This window comes from Anolis sagrei, chromosome 4, assembly GCF_037176765.1.
Source record: "Anolis sagrei isolate rAnoSag1 chromosome 4, rAnoSag1.mat, whole genome shotgun sequence".
Lineage (NCBI taxonomy): Eukaryota > Metazoa > Chordata > Lepidosauria > Squamata > Dactyloidae > Anolis > Anolis sagrei.
In genome coordinates, this window is record NC_090024.1 from 85,389,828 (window position 1) to 85,407,338 (window position 17,511).

Here is a 17,511-nt window from a genome sequence, read left to right on the forward strand (position 1 = left end):
CACAAGAAACCGTTACACTAGTATGTTGCACTTATTTTAGGGTTCCATGGTGGCAGTAGCAGAAGGCAGAGAGAACCATCATTGTTGCCATCTAGAAATGGAGCTTCCAGCTCTCAGCAGCATGGTTTTGCAACTCCTGGCTTCTGGATGGATCCTTGTTGCTAATGATACTCTTGAAATAACTTTTCCTATGCTGGCAAGTTTCCAAGGCAGTCTTTCAAGAGTGTCTTTAATTTTGGGGCCACCTGGAAGCCAGACGCTGCAATGATGACAGTGAGATCTGGCGGCTTTCTCTCCCCATGGTGACAGATTCTTCTGTTTCTCCAGCTACCGATGGACTTATTAAACCTGCTGCTGTTGGACTAGAGTTCTGCTGGTAAACTGGCTTTCAGTCAAAATCGGTTCTGGTGACTTGTTTCCACTAGTCCCTGGCCTTATGCTTACAGACAAGGCTTGATAGTGCAAGTTGTCCCCCCTCCATCCAGACATCCAGTAGTCAGATCTCTCCTGCTTATGCACATGGATATTTTTTGCCTATCTTTGAAGAATGTTAACAGATTAATTTGTTCAGTCTTTCCTAAAACCAACTAACATGATCTTGATTATATAGTTTTCATGAGCACAAAGTTATAATGATGCTATCATTCTAGTTTAAGTACTACTATTGATCTTTTAAGCCTTGAGATGAGGTGGAGAACCTTTGGTCCTCCCATTGTCTTGGGCTACCCTTTGTATGAGTCTATCCATTGGAGCAGTGCTAGGAGATTGTGAAGGATTGTCATTCAAAGCCTGGGAGGGCCGTAGCGTCTACTTCTTTGGCTTAAGCTGCTTGAAATGAGGCTATTCGAAGAACTAATTGCACTGATACTCACCGCTTGCACCCCAGTGTATGTATAGATGTAGATGTGGATACTGCTGTGTTCATCCATACCCTTACTTTGGGGTTATATTGTTGCTGAGCATCAAGGATAGAGATTTTTTTCTGATGGTCCTATATGTCTGAAATGTCGTCTCCTTGGAAATCCACATAAGTCTCTCTTGCTCTTAAAGAGATTTTATTTTTTTAAGTTGGCCTGTGGTTGGATGATTTCTACATTTCTTATGTCTTATATTGTTTCATTTTAAATGGCTGCTTAAAATTTGAATTAATAATAATATTTATTTATTCACCATGTCAGGAGCAAACCAAAACAGTTGTAATAGTAATAATAATAATAATAATAATAATAATAATAATACTTTTATTTCTGACCCATCCTTCCTTATGACTTGAGGAAAACACGTAATCATAAAACATTAAGTAAAATACATATATTATAATGTATTTCTATGAAATACACATATTAAAATATACAGAACAAAGATAAAAGTACAGTAGACATAGGACATGACTTTAAAATTCATAGTTTAAAATTGACTAGGTAGGGGTGCCAGAAGAGATAGGTCTTCAGTTCTCTCTTAAATTCTGACAGCTGATTTAGCTGTCAAATCTCTTCCAAAAGATCATTCCACAGTCTATTGCACTCATTGGCTATAACCCATCTTTGGGGCTAGAACTGATGTTGGGTGGAGACGGCAGCATACACGTTTGCTTGCAGGTATATGCACAGTCACTCCAGAGTAGTAACAACACAATCCTGCTTCCATGACATCATTTGCAATGTGGAAACAGAAACTCTTTTTTATAGCGAGTGAGGAAAATTTGGAGGAGAAACTGTGCAACAAGTCTCTGCCCTGTGGGTACTGGGTTTTGCATCCTAAGAAGCATAATACAAGTTATAGCATCTCTGTGAAACTGGTAATGTCTTTGCATTTTCTGGGAACTTCTGTTCTATTTCATGTCATAGAACCAGACTAAGTTTAGGAAATGCTCTCAAGTCAGGAAGCAGTATGGGAATGGTTGTGTAAAGTAGTCCAAATCAAGGTACAATTAGTGTAAAATTGCATATTGTTTTCTTACTGTGCCAGAGGTCCTTATTTTAGTGTGCCTCATATATTGCCATTGGAGTCTCTGAAAACAGTTTACACGTTTCTTAATGCACTAGGCCACTCAGAGAGCTAGCTATATGTCTGTTTGCCATGCTGAGTCTTTTTTCCTCATACTGTGAATTGCCTTTCTGTCATGTATGATTTCCTCTTGATTGGAGTTTAATAGGAGAAAAATACTCGGTGTAATCTTATGCACCTCACATTCTGCTGTCACAGGATTCATATATGCCATGAAATAAGGGATATGGAAAGTAGGAAGATATACTTCTCTAAACTTGCCTGATCTAGCTCTAGTTTTCCTATTTCATAGTTCTAAGATTTACTAAAGGTTCGTTCTGAAATTTCTAAATTAGGAATATAAAACTTTCAGATTTCCAAATATCTTTCCAGAAATGGTTTATCGGTTTAAATGTTATCTTTGGATTTCAATGTGTGTGACCTCTTCTCCCTGGCAATACTGCTGGGGGTTTGTGGGGTTCCAAAACTCCTGGAAGGCTACAGGTTCTCTCCATGTTGAAATCTCGTCTCTGCCTTCTCCTTTCAAAACATGAGGCTGATAGAATTCCCATCCGATCCAACAAAAAGCCTTAGATGTGTTCACATACTTAGTTGGAAAAAGCAAATATGAAAGTCTATGTACAGGCTTGCATTTTCCTTCTCTAGTCTGTAGGCTGAAGTGATATTCATCTACTTCGTGTGATTCATAGCTGTAAGGGCATGTCTTATACCACATATGTTCACATGCCTTCATTTCTTTTCTAAGAATCTGTTGAACCTACCTTCCCTTCTAGTTTTAAAGCAAGCTTCCTATACCTCCCAGAGTGCCTTTTCGGCATTTAAAGTCCTTGTTTTGAATGAAACTAGCTACATATTTGTAGATACAATCTTAAAACTTATTATCAGGCAGTGACATGATCTGGAAGTAGAAACAAATACTTGGTGAGCATTTAGTGGTACCACTGCAGCATTAAACAGTTCCGGGCCATGCTGCTACTTGGAAACTGTTAAGTAGATGATTGTGATGGTGGTGGTGATAGCTGCTGTTTGTCTTCTCCACCATCAGTAGGTGGTTGAACGTACTCTGGAGTCTTAGGCTACAGGTAAAATGCCAGTGAGACATTGAAAGATTAGATATATTAATGTATTGGTTTCCAAGGCCTTGCTTACACCTTAACTGAGCCCCTGAGAGAAAACATTAAAATCCAATTAGTGATGTTGTTGTTGTTCATTCGTTCAGTCGTCTCCGACTCTTCGTCCCTTTGCTGGAGCCAATTAGTGATGCAGACTGCAAACTAAAGACCTCTTGGGAATTACTATGTAGCTCTCTGCCAGGTTGAAATATATTGACGTTGCATACCTCTGTCCTCCATACCTGTTGTTCTGCCACATCATTGTATTTTTATTACCTCCATGTAGCAGTTAACCTTTTTACCTTAAAAAACCCCTAAACTAAGAATCCAGAACTACAGAGTCAGAATGAGTAGGATTTCTCATCTCATTTGTCTAGATTGGGAGTCCACAAACTAAGGGCCCCCCAAGGTCATTTACCCGGCCCTCACTCAGGGTCAACTTAAGTCTGGAACTACTTGAAAGCACACCATAACAACAACAACAACACAATCCTATCTCATAAGCCAAAAGTAGGCCCACACTTCCCATTGAAATACTAATAAGTTTATATTTGTTAAAATTGTTCTTCATTTTAATTATTTTATTGTTTTAAGTGTTTTTGCATTACAAATAAGATATGTACAGTGTGCATAGGAATTCATTGATTTTTTTTTCAAATTATAATCCGGCCCTCCAACAGTTTGGGGGACTATGACCTGGCCTTCTGTTTAAAAAGTTTGAGGACCCCTGGTCTAGATCAATGGAATCCGTTACATGAATGGGGTTTCCTTTGTCTGGGAGCAGAGCAGAACAGCCATGCATTGAGAACCTCTTTCAATTTCTCACACTGATAAGCCAATTGGATTCCATGGCCTTCATAATTCATCCCAGTGATGATTGGGTGGAACCATGTACTGATGGTTGGGTGGAACCATGTAGCCCCTTCCAACTTTTACAATTTTATCAGTTAACAGGTCCAACTCCCTGCTTAATACAGGATTCCAGTTAGATAATCCCCAGAAGGTATCTGTCAAGGGGCCACCCTCTTTTTTGAAGACATCCAGGGAAGGAGATCCTACCGCTTCACTTGGTTCAATTGCCAAATCATTCTCACTGTTTAGATGTTTCTTCTAATGTTCAGTTGAAATCTACCCTCTTGTAAAACAATTAGACTTGTTCTATTCTCCAAGATAGTAGAGAACAAGTCAGCACCCTCTTTGTGAAAGCCCTTAAGGCAGTGGTTGTAAACCTGTGGGTACCCAAGTGTTTTGGCCTACAACTCCCAGAAATCCCAGTCAGTTAACCAGCTGTTAAGATTTCTGGGAGTTGAAGGCCAAAACATCTGGGGACTCACAGGTTGAGAACCACTGCTTTAAGGTGTTCATATCATTCCTTAAACCTTTCTTCGCAAAACATGCCCAGCTTCTTCTTCTTGCCTATGGCTGGTGTAGATTCAGTCTTACATCCTCTTTTTAAGCTCTGACAATAAATAATCCAGGAACCGGTATTCCAGGAACTTTTAAAAATGTGATTCTCAAAATAAGTCTGGCAGGTTTTGGATTGTTAGGAATTAAAAAAATAACTTTCTCCAAAAATTTTATGCCCAAGTCCTATTGTAATGAACAAAAAGGTGTCAGAAGTCCCATTCATTTAAATTGGACTGGTACAGCAGAACCTTTGAATCCCCTTTGGAGAGAGTAGGGTATAAATAAACATAATAATCATCATCACCACCACCACTACCACCTCCCCTTGGAGACTGCTATTGAGTTACTTATACCTACTTCAGCATCTTTATCATCATCCTTGACTGTGAATTTGCTTGAGCTTCTTACATGTCCAAATTTGCCTGACACACCACTCCTTATAGAACAGAGCTTGAACAGAATGTCCTTTAAGTGTACTGTCCTCCATATTTCATATCGGACTCTTTCATCACCTTCCGCCCCAAGCTGTTTTTGCTCTTCGACCTCCATTGAGGTACCTGTTTGCTCACATGCTGCTTGTGCATCCATTTTCTTACAGTTTATTTAATGATCAGCCTATAGGATTTCATTCTGGAGATTTATTTCAGCCTGCATCTGACAGAGATGGGAACTCCAGTCTGCACTAAATAAAGCTTTAGTGTGGTTTTGCTTCCCTTTTTGCCCCCACCACTTTACTATTTGCCTTTTCCACAAGCTTTCTATTTGTCAGAGTGCGGTCCTTTGGATCTCTGTTGATTAACAGCCTGATCTTGTGCTACATTGATGGAGCTGACCTTAGCCACAATCTTTGGCACCACTTCTTTAGCACTGGTGGGAAAACTCTATGCAGTGTAGAAATTCTGTGTCAAAGATGTAGGCATGTGTTGAGAGAAGGATGATGGAGTTGAGCGAATGCCCTCTAGCAGTACACATCAAAGCCTATGGGAGCAGCCTTGTTATTTACAGCTGGCACGAGTTTCTGATAACTGATTGCTATTTTTTAAAAATACTCTCAATTACCTTTGGTCCAGGTGTAAATTTTCATGGTAGCTGATTCGGAGAGCCACATTCCTCACTTCTATTGTAGACAATATGATGCAATCTGGGATAATAGTATGACCTGATGTAATGATTCCTGTGGTTCATTTGCCAGCACAGGGAAACCTGTGCATACCAGGTAGATGGAAACTATACTATACTATACTATACTATACTATACACACAAACACACACAAGTCTAGAAATTTTAGGCCGAAAATCAACCCAAACACCTGAGTTGACTTAGCCGTGGGTCAATGTGAGTACTGTACTTAATTCTTATAAAAAAAAGGGAACCATCCTGTTCTCTCAATAGAGTGGCAAAAGACAAGAGCTTATCCTCTCCTGGGAGAACCTAAATGAAGAACTGGCCCCTTTTACACTCTCTGTGGCATCTGGCCCCCTGAGATGACATTAGTGTTTTTTCCTTTCTGTGGAATGACTCTTGACTTATTGATGGGTTGTGTCTGCCAACCGTGCAGTTAGAAAAAAAAGCAAATATTGAGTAGATCAATAGGGAAGGTAACAGTGCTCCATGCAGTCATGCTGGCCACATGACCGTGAAGGTATCTATGGACCACGCCGGCTCTGCAGCTTAGAAATGGAGATGAGCACCAACCCCCAGAGTTTGACACAACTGGACTTAATTAATGTCAGGGGAAACGTTTACCTTTATTTATTTATTTATTTGCGACATTTATATGCTGCCCTTCCCACCCAGAAGGGGACTCAGAGCGGCTTACAAGTAATATATAAATACAAAATATTATATTATCAGCATAGCACAATATTAGTATTAAATATTTCTGTATTGTACTATGCTCTTAAACTGTAATATTATTAGTAACATTACATGTAATATAAAATATATAATTATAATATATTATTATTATTAGTTGTAGTAGTATATTGTATTACATTATAATACCAATTATAAAAATCCATCATTTTGGCCTCAAAGCCTGTGCTTAACTTATTACATGAGGTTGACTTGTGCATGGGTATATACAGTAATTGAGTGGTACGTAGGAACTGAACTTTGATCCTTTTGCTTGGGTTACGTCAGATTAAGTTGTATAAACCCCTTCTTCTTTATAGTTATTGTTCTCAGGTGTCTTTTAGTTACCTCTAGACTTAGACTATGTTTGTATGTACTGTCACCTAGTTTAAAAAAAAAACCAGAAGAAGACAATGTATAAAGTGGAAATAATATTAATTGCTTTAAATCAAACATGTAGAATCTAAGTAGCCCCAAGGCAGTTGATGTTGCTCCCAGGCAAGTACTCAACAGAATCCCAAGAATGTCAGTTTATAGCTCTCAAGGTTGTAGAGATAAGCTTGCAGACCTGGTGGAGATTCCATACAAAATCTCTGTATACTAGATGTCCAAGTATTAATGGGCCCTTCTTTTCTTTTCTTTCACTTAAATAGAAAAAATATTCCTCCAGTCTAAATTGTGTCCCAAAGAATCTATTCACTTACCAGTTACTCTCAAAGCAATTGTTTAGAAATGTTGAATGTACTTTCAGTTGATTAATTCTTCCTTCACATTTAATATTAACAGTGCAAGAATAAGATTGTATTGCTCATCAACTGACCATTAATATTTACAATGCTGACATCACTTCTGTTCAGATTTATGTCAGTTTCATGCATGCAAAATATGCAAATAAAACATAATTACACTGATTTTTGAAGAACGGTTTGTGCATTACCTCTACATTCTCCTTTCTGTGCTAAGTTAGTGGTTGTGAAATTATTATTCTGTTGTATGGACTCTTCTTTTTGAACTTTATCCTCTCCAGCCCCTATTATGCATCTTGTGTCGATAGTTTTTTGTGACCTACATGATACTCATTCAACCATTTAAACTCAACTTAGACAGTAACTCACATTAGCATCTGCATTAATTCTCTGTGCATAGCATGTGAGAAAGAGTCCATGCCTGAACATGCTTGTGTAATGTTGTGCAATGACTTTAGTCTTGCTTATGACATTACTAAGTCTACTATGTTTCAAGCTCTGCTATTATAGAGTCTGTGTGGTGTGGTACTTTGAGGTTTGGACTAGATCTACAGATGTTCAAGTCTGTACTCAGGCATGGAAACCCATTGGTTGACAGTGAACAAGCCACAGTCCCAGTTTTAGAGGAATGCAATGGTGCGCCTCCTCTGAAAAAATGTTGCCAAGAGAATCCTAGAATAGGATTGCCATAAGCTGGAATGAACTTTTAGTCACACAGCAACAACAACAAAAAAAGATTTATTCTAGATTCGAGTTGCATGAAGTTTGATGGATATATTGTAAGATTTAGAATTTGTGGACAAATTTACAGGATGACATATTTCCTATATGCCATTGTCACAGTCCTTCCGTCTTGTTGCATCCTTCCTTTTCAGCCTTCTTCATGGTTGATTGGATTATTGTGAAATAGTGCCATCTGTGTTTCTGTGGTCCAGCTCACTTCTAACTGTTCCTAAAAGAATGCTCTGGGGAAAAGCTAACTGCTTGTTCTAGGGTGCACGGAGTTGCATAAAGTGGTTTACTGCAGTATCAAGTTAAGACAAAAAACCAGCTGTCTAGTGTTACAAACAAAATGGGTGTGGGAAAGACCCCCCCCCCCCCAAAAAAAAACCCCAATCCTGGTGTTGTTTGTAGGTATTTTGGATTCCAATTCTTACCAGTCCCAGCTAGTCTGGGGTTCACTGGGATGTTTGCAATTTTAAGAAGTACAATTGGGTAAGGGTTTGTGTTCTTATATTTTAATATATTTATTAATTCAAAATTGAATCTAGGCTTTGCAGTGTAAAGGAACAGAATGATTCTCATCTCTTTACTATCTACTCAGGGAGCCGCGGTGGCACAATGGGTTAAACTCTTGTGCTGACTGAACTGCTGACCTTAAGGTTGGTGGTTCGAATCTGCTAGATGGGGAGAGCTCCCATCTGTCAGTTCCAGCTTCCCACAGAGGGGACATGAGAGAAGCCTCCCACAGGATGGTAAAACATCCGGGCGTCCTCTGGGCAACGTCTCTGCAGACAGCTAATTGTCTCACACCAGAAGCGACTTGCAGTTTCTCAAGTTGCTTCTGACACGATTAAAAAAAACCTATTTACTAGTGAAGCCATCTTATATGTAATAACATTGAGAATATTTTTTGTCAGCAGTAAGGAGCACAATAAAAAAATTCACGATGCAACTAGAATGTCACTGATACAGAGTTTCTCAAGCAACACTGAGAGAAAATGAGCATCAAAAATACATCAGTTGAATATACTCTTACATTCAGGATTTTTTTTTAAAAAAACCCAAAAAACCCTGATTGACAGTAAAGAAACCATGTAGAGCTATATACCTCCAAGACACATAGATTATGTAGAGCTATATACCTCCAAGACACAATATGCAAAGGGATCATGTAGCCCCTTTGGGACTATCTGCGGGAATTAAATTGGCAGCATAAGCTTTCATAGACAAAACTTTGTTTCAGTAGACTTGCTTCAGTAGACAAGTTCTGTTGAAGTTTCTGCTACCAACGTCTTTCTCTCTGTCTACAAGACTGCTTTGCATGCTCTCTGGCTCCTTATTATCCTTGGGAATCTTTTGCATGATTTGAGAGTGCAAGGGAGTTGCATATAATAAGAAAATAAACATGGGCTTATGTGCAGTTTACTTCCAACCACATATGCTGAACTTTTGCTTTATTTTCTGTTCTCTTCTTTATAAAAACAACTACCACAAATGGTGGCAGTTTCTTGGTCTTATTTAAAAGAGAGCTGACAAGAAAGGTACATTCTGATATTTGCTCATTCTTGCATGCTAAAAGAGAACCGGTTGGGCAAGCCGGAGGGTGGGAGTTGATTCTAGTCATGTATTAAGGTGGAACAGCAGCTACCAAGAGCATGGTTGAGAGAAGCATACCAACTAGTTTCCTCCCTCCATCTCTTGTGATTTTTTTGGTACTTCCTTGTGAAACCTAGTTGTTCTACACAGAGATGATTCAAAATGGCCATCATTCAGGCATTTACTGATGCCTGCAAGGAAACCTTAAAAGCACAGTCCATTTTCTGAGAATGGATAGTGCGTGCATATTGACAGTGAAGATTCTGCATGAACTGACTACTGTGTAGCTTTAAAAAAAATGCTATCTGCTCATAAGAGGGAGGCAACATGATGCTTCGGGGAGTGTTAGCAGAAGAAAACATTATAAAAGCAGAACTTGGAATAATTATTTCTTTTGGATTACACCTCTCGGAAGCAGCTAGCCAGTATAGCCCATCACTGTGTTGATTGCAGATGAATGGGAGGCATGGGCCAAAAAAGTAACTTTTACAGGTTCTGGAAAAAACTCCTGGATGTGCGCATGAACCCAGAACAGCTTAGTGGGGAGAGAAGGCTGGCTTTCTTTTTAGGGATGCAGTAGACTTTATTGGAAGGTGCAGTATGACTGCATGGAAATCTGAATTGGGCCCCTTTATATTACAGTGTAGCAGCTCCCAGTGGCATAGCGGGTTCAACCACTGAGCTGCTAAACTTGCTGACCAAAAGGTCAGCAGTTCGAACCCAGGGAGTGGGGTGAGCTCCCTATGTTAATCCCAGCTTCTGCCAATCTAGCAGTTCAAAAACATGCAAATGTGAGTAGATCAATAAGTACTGCTTCAGCGGGAAGGTAATGGTGCTCCATGCAGTCATGCTGGCCACATGACCTAGGGGGCGTCTATGGACAGTGCCAGCTCTTCGGCTTAGAAATGGAGATGAGCACCACCCCCCAAAGTTGGACACAACTAGACTTAATGTTAAGGGGAAACCTTTACCTTTTACTGTATTACAGTGTCTGTTTGACAGATCCCATTAGGCATTGGTGGAGGCTGAATGTTCAAAATGCTTTCAAATGGTAATTGTTCTCCAGAGGAATGTGTTGAGGGTTTTGCATATGCTAGTAATGGTTATGGGATAATCCTGGATTTAATCATGTTCTCAGTGGTGATGCCTACCTTTAAATGTTGGTACTGAGGATTTGCCATATCTTTTTCATTTACCTATCTAAAAGAGACCCTGATAGTGTTAGTAGATGAAGTTTTATTTTTTTAGGATTATGCAGAATTATACATTCTGTTCGTTTATTACATTTGTACTCTTAGTCCAAATGCATTATTTCTGAATATGACACTCATTTCTTTATTTTTTTTAAACATGGGATCTGGACTAGAAGTATATTTATACACTTGTATCGATAGAGCATTAGCTGCATGATCATGGAAAAGTTGGTGGAGTCTTTGAGAAAAAGGGTTCAAGACCAGAAGACCATGACTCATTGTACGCTGGTACATTTTTCAAACAATGGCTATACATTTTCAAATAAGACTTTTTAGCCATGGGAGAACCGTGGATTCACAATAAGCAGCCAAAATAAAAGATTAACCAGATAAAAGATTAACAGGCGACAGCATTGAGTCGCCTGTTAAGGGCTGAAAAATGCGGTATAGAAATAAAGCAAATAAATAAATAAATAAGTGGAACTCTACATCTGGGGATATGAATCATGTACCGTTCTGGATGTTATTGACTATAATTCCCAGGGTTTAATAGGAGTCCCTTGAAGTAACAGTGTTGCTCAGTTTTTACCCTATACTCCTATCAGTTGTTGTTCATATTAGTACATGCATGCACCATCTTTAGTTCCCTGTTCTAGATATTTGAAGGTCCATTCTGATGTATCCTGTACCACCTTTTGATTATATAAGAAGCAGCACTCACCCTTGAATTTGAAAATAGAATGAATTATGCTGCAGCAATTCTCTAAGCCATCATATATCACATTTCATGGGGTGGGAATATTGCCTCTTGGGATCTTAGTTAAAGAGTCAAGACTGAAGAGAACAGTCACTTAGTTCCTATTATCATCTTATTTCAATGTTTTTAGTGAGGAGACCATGGCTAGACAAGAATGGATATGGAGAGTTGTCCTTGAATGCAATCCTTTCTTCTAGATTAGACAATTAGAGATCAGAGTTCATTTGAAGATGGGCCTTTTTGCAGCATTACAAATGCAGCTTTTGGTTTGCTGATGTGTATTTGCCTGAACATCTTCCTATTGTGTGTTGAACATTGGTTCCCTTCTCATCTCACCTGGAGGCCCTACAGGGAAGTGGTTATGCTGATGCATTTTCGGTTTTGGGTGTGGTAAAATGCCCTGAAGATGTTGGAAAATGCCTTATTGAGCAAAAGGGTGAATCATGAGATTGAGCTTGGTTGGATTGTATGAAAAATTGGCCTGCTTCTCCCTGCTGGTAGAGCTCATTCTTGCCTCCATAGATTTGTTATACAATACTTACTAATTGCTTTCAGCACATTGAGATAAGCTTTTGCTATCCATTGTGTTCTCTTCCCACTTTCTGCATAGACGTTTCATAGGAACACAGAAAGCTATCTTATTTGAGGCAGACCCGCGATTTATAGTATTAATGTATATTGACAACTCTGGGAGCAGCTGTCCAGGGTTTCAGGCAAAATTCCTCACCCTATCTGGAGATCCATGGTATTATTTTGTGCTCTTTCATCCAGGTATTAGACATGTATTTCTCCGAGTTTTAATAATGTCAATATTGAGTTCTAAAACACCCCTGGAAGAGTCTGAACCTGACACTGTAAAACAATTTAGCGTATCATGAAAGGATGGGAAAGACTATGTAGGACAAACACAAAAGTTTTAGAAGTTTCCTTGAGTAAGGATACAATTCTTGTAGGATTTTGCAGCTAGAATTTGTAGAACACAGTTGTTTCCCTGAATTCATGCATAGATCTTATTTGTACACATGCTTACTTAATCAAATTAGGAACTCTGGGAGATAAAGTATTTGCAATGCAACATGTTTTAATGGGTTGTACCTCTGTGTACTGCAGTGAAGTGTCAGGTCACATACTGGGCATAATCCTTACTTGTGTTTAACAAATTCATCTGTAATGAGCAAATTGTGTTTATAGCCTCTTGAAATCATGTTTTGCACAAGGTATTCGGTTGCTTCCTCATGAAGTTGCTAATTAAGCAATAATACAATTTGCCGTATCTTTTTTATAAGAAAAGGAGAGAGTGTGTGAAAAATGTTAGAATTGCACCCTCTACATGTCTAGTCAAGAGAAGACATGATGGGAGCCAATTTCCATTTAAGTAGTATATTCTATTTTTTTCTCTTGAATTTCTTAATTATAAACAAAATATTCTTTTTCATTCATATTAAATGCAACAGATAAGAAATGACAGTCTCATTTTAAAATATTGCTGCCGTTGCACTGGTGTTACAAGCTCAAACTTATGCTGGAGTGTCTGTTTTGTGTATGCTATCTGTCAGGTCTGTAAAAATGGAAGGCATCTTATCTTTCCACTTGAGACTGCATTGCAATTTCAGAGTCTATGCTGTGAAGTGGTATAACAGAAAATCCGACTCTCCCTATTTTATGCTGTTTTGTGCTTTAATGTCTGAGACATTGTTAATATGTTAGTCCTTTGCCCCACCTTTAAGAGCAAAACATAATCTGTTAAACTTCTCGAAGCGAACAAAAAGCATTTCAATATACTGAAGACAGGATCATTCTTTATGTAATGTTTTTCCCTCCTCTGGGAATAAAGTTAGTAGTATAATATAATAATGAAACTGTATATGTATCCTGCCCTATCTCCCCGTTGGGATTCAGGGTGGTTTCTAACAAACCAGGCAAACATTCAATGTCTGTATCAAAAACAATGACCATGAAAATTAACCAAAAACCCAACAGCAACAATAGCAATAAACTTTTATTTATACCCCACCATTATCTCCCAAAGAGACTTGGTGTGTCTTACAAGCACACAGTAGTGCCATACAACATATAAAATACAATATAGCAACATTAAAACCAATAACACATTTAAAACCAAACATATAAAAATAATAAGATCAATAGAATCAATAAAATATGGCAATCGACATTAATTAAAAGATCCATACAATCAATTCAGTATCTCAGTCTCCCTCTGCTCCCCACCATCTATTAGATGTTTATTAGCATATCTAGCACCTTAAAGGGGAAATAAAAATTCTGTTACCACAGAGGACACAATACAATTCCAAATGCCAAAACAGGTAATTTGCTAGAACACACACTTATACTATTAAATATAAATAAATGTAGATAAGGAAATTAATATTATGATGTTGTGTCATATAGAAATCCAAGTTGCAATTGTATTGTTCTTTATCTGATAAAGTCTTAAATAAATTTAGAATACTAAGTAGAATCAATGCTGTTCTTGTCTTCTTTTCAGTGTAATCTATCAGCTTTTTGTTCTTTTCTCTCTAACTTTTCTTCCAATGGTTCAAATAGGCATCTCATCTGGTACACCATATTTAAGAGGAAAGCTGTTGTGGTTGGAAGCCCTTGATAGTAAACTGGTTCTTCATACACATGTGCTTTAATAGTTAAATGGTGCATTTACATGTGCCTGCTTTTTGTTGATCTTCAGTTGATTCCAACTCCAGGTGTACCTCAGTTAATGGAACAGATGTATTCGTAGGCATTATTTCTTTAACAGAAAAGTTGACACCCGAGGTAGAAGTAATCTGAAAAGAAGAATGGTGTCAGAAATGGTCTCAAGTGGAGCCAAAGAAGCCTATGCAGCCAATCTCTCAGAGATGCTGAGAAGGAGTATATTTCCTTGTCCCACCCATTTCTCTCCCATCTCCTCTGTCAGTTTCTTCTGTCTAAACACCATTCTTTTTATCTAGTCTCCCCAGAAGATCAGATAATTTGGTCCAGGCAGACTCCTTAAGCACCAACCACCCACTTCCCTATTTCCTCCAACTGCCCTCTCTTTTCTTTTTCGCAACTGTCAAAACTTGACTGAAATATTCTTCCCTTTCTCTCTGGCTGCTTGCTCCAAAGGATTGGGTTTTTCTTTTATTTTGATCCTGTTGTTTCCTGCATCTATTTTTGAGAACATGGATACATTAGAAAAGTGCTTCTTAGACTTTCTGGTCTGCAAACATGACATTTGTGCTCATTGTATACATTTTATTTTGTAGTTCCTTGGAAACTAGCCAGTGTTTCAGGGACCAGGATAAGCCCCTTACTTATGAGTTTGAAAATTTCCCCCTTTTGTTAAAATTTATAGCAAATAGAGACTATGACTCTCTTCTTCCTATAGCTTTTAATGAGGGATATTAGTTGTTCATTAAATATTCATACACACAACCAAGTGGTTTCTAGGAATCCTCAATCCTATTTTCAACACTTAATTGCATAATTACTTTGATTAAAAATAGTCGTTAATCATTGGCATCAAATATTAGCAATAAAGTTTAATTTCCCATAAATATTCCACTGGCTCAAGTTTAAAGAAACAAGTTTAAAGTAAGATTTATTAGTAAGGATCCACTTATGTTTGATGCAGAAGTGTTACAGATTTGTTACATAAATGTTAGCTGCTTTGAGTCTCCTTGTGGAGAGAAAAAGTGGGGTATGAATAAACATAATAATAATAATAATAATAATAATAATAATAATAATAATAGCTGTTGTTTTGAGGGGTTTTATATATATGGCTCCTAGGGACAGAGCATCCTTGTGAAATTCATTGCCTAAATACGAGAGCTTGAAAGTAGCATGCTACAAGTAACGACTGTACCCACAAAACATTGTTGTTCTCTCTTTTTTTAGATAACAAGAGCTATTTTTAACTTTAAATAATGAGTATCAACTATCGGCGACATGTTATTTTAAAATGAGACAGAGATCAGAAAATTTAGTTTTTTCAACTGTGACTTCCAGAATCCTTCAGCCAGCAGTCTCACATTTTCTAAGCTAAGGATGAAATAATTTTGTGGGGTACTTCCTTTTTTTCTACCTTTCAAAATCTGACACTATTTTTGCGGTGTTAGCCTTTCTGTTCTTAGAAGAAAATACAATTTGGCATGAACCAGTGTCACACAGACAGCAACTTTCAAACGATAGACTGACTTGTGGGTAGATTGTGAGGTCCTGTACTATGTAGGTAGAGATGGTTGGCAATTTCTGAACTTTGCTCTCCAAGGCAGCTGCCTAGTTCACTTGTATATATAGTTGGGCCTCTCCAAAAACCAAGATGTAGTAATTCTAGGAGCAGGAAGAGCATATTGAAAGGTGTTCATCGGTTCTGACAATGTAAGTCAACATATGATACTGGCATAGCCATTCTTCTGGAAGAAACAGTCAACAGTTGAATAGACCTTTGATAGAAACATGATGTATTTCATGCAAGAAGAGGGAGTCCTAGTCATTCAAAGTAGTGGTCCTCCCGATGTTATGCAATTAGGGATGGGAAAAAGCCTCTAATTATTGGTGTATCTACAGAGATACTCACAGGAACACCTCAGCAAGCGAGTGTCCAAAAGTGGGAGGCTAAAATCTGGAACCTCAAGCCATGGCAGATATTGAATGAGAGACTTCCTCCTGGGCACAAGGAAGACTGGGTGACTTGGAAGGGGCTGAGCAGCCTGCGCTCTGGCATCACGAAATGCAGAGCTAACCTTAGAAAAAGGGGCCACAAAGTGGAGTCTACAAGATGCGAATATGGTGAAGAGCAAACCACAGACCACCTATTACAATGCAATCTGAGCTCTGCCACACGCACAATGGAGAACCTTCTCATAGCAACACAAGAGGCACTCCTAGAGGCCAGCTATTGGTCAAAGGATATTTAGTATAATGCCAAGTTTTTAAAATGTTGTTTGTGTTTTTAAATACAGATTCAGGAATTAAAAGTGAATATATCTTATTTTAATCAAGTCATACCTTGGTATTTGCTTTTTTAATATACTTTTTGAAGTATAGCCTTCATTAAAGCTTCTCTTGAGTTATTGTTCTGTGGGATTGTCTTGGGGTGGAGGCTCCTTCTATGGAGGCTTTTAAACAGAGGCTGGATGGCCCATCTGTTGAGGGTGCTTTGAACGTGATTGTTCTGTTTCTTGGCAGGAGGTTGGACTGGATGGCCAACAAGGTCTCCTCCAACTCTATGATTCTCTGCTCTTACTCCCCCCTCTTGTTTTGTAATCTGATTCTAGACACATGAAAATCCATGAGAAGGATCCAAACAGCACTACAAGTACACCAGTGCCTGCCTCCCCATTGAAACGCAGGCGATCGTCTGCCAAACGAAAACTCAGTCAAGATCATGAGGCGGATAAAGAAGAGAGGAGTCCTGCAAAAAAGGTTTCTAAGAAACACTCATCAAAAGCATTCCTGTCTTGCAGTCTCTTTCTCCCCCCCCCCCTTCCCTTCATGTTTATTAATTATGCCTCGGGGTGGTTTTGAAGTACTAAAGTTTTAAAATAGTATTAATGCTAAAAGTGCAATGGAAATATGAAGGAGAAAATGTCAGATAGTGTTATGATTGCTTATTTCAAAAAGAAATATTCAGCATTATGGGTTTGGAGCTGTTCACAGCATGACAGGGAGAGAAAAGAAAAAGAAATGTGGTCACTTTGCTCTTTTTTACTAGGTGCATTTTCTAGCAGCCGAACACTGATACCCATCTATAGCCATATATAAATTATATCTGGCAAATGTGGAGCCCCCGGTAGCCCAATGGATTAAACCCTTGTACCAGCAGGACTGCTGACCGGAAAGGTCAGCAATTCGAATCTGGGGAGCAAGGTGAGCTCCCCTCTGTCAGCTCCAGCTTCTCCCGCAGGGACATGGGAGAAGCCTCCCACAGGATGGTAAAACACCCAGGCATCCCCTGGGCAACGTCCTTGCAGGTGGCCAATTCTCTCACACCAGAAGCGACTTGCAGTTTCTCAAGTCACTCTTGACACGAAAAAAATGTGTAGTGTAATTTGTACACAGATGCAAAGAGGATAATACATGATTTCTCCCAAAGATGCAATAGTTGACC

The 17,511-nt window shown here is 38.6% G+C and overlaps 1 protein-coding gene across 4 annotated transcripts in view; it reads left to right on the top strand.

Moving 5' to 3' along the window:
• Positions 1-17,511, top strand: part of RREB1 (ras responsive element binding protein 1) — a 176,765-nt gene that overhangs the window by 117,108 nt on the left and 42,146 nt on the right. For all 4 annotated transcript variants that reach the window (XM_060774777.2, XM_067467514.1, XM_060774779.2 and 1 more), the window contains one exon: positions 16,679-16,826. In XM_060774777.2, coding sequence (XP_060630760.2) covers positions 16,679-16,826 — 148 coding nt within the window. The remainder of the gene's footprint in view (positions 1-16,678; positions 16,827-17,511) is intronic.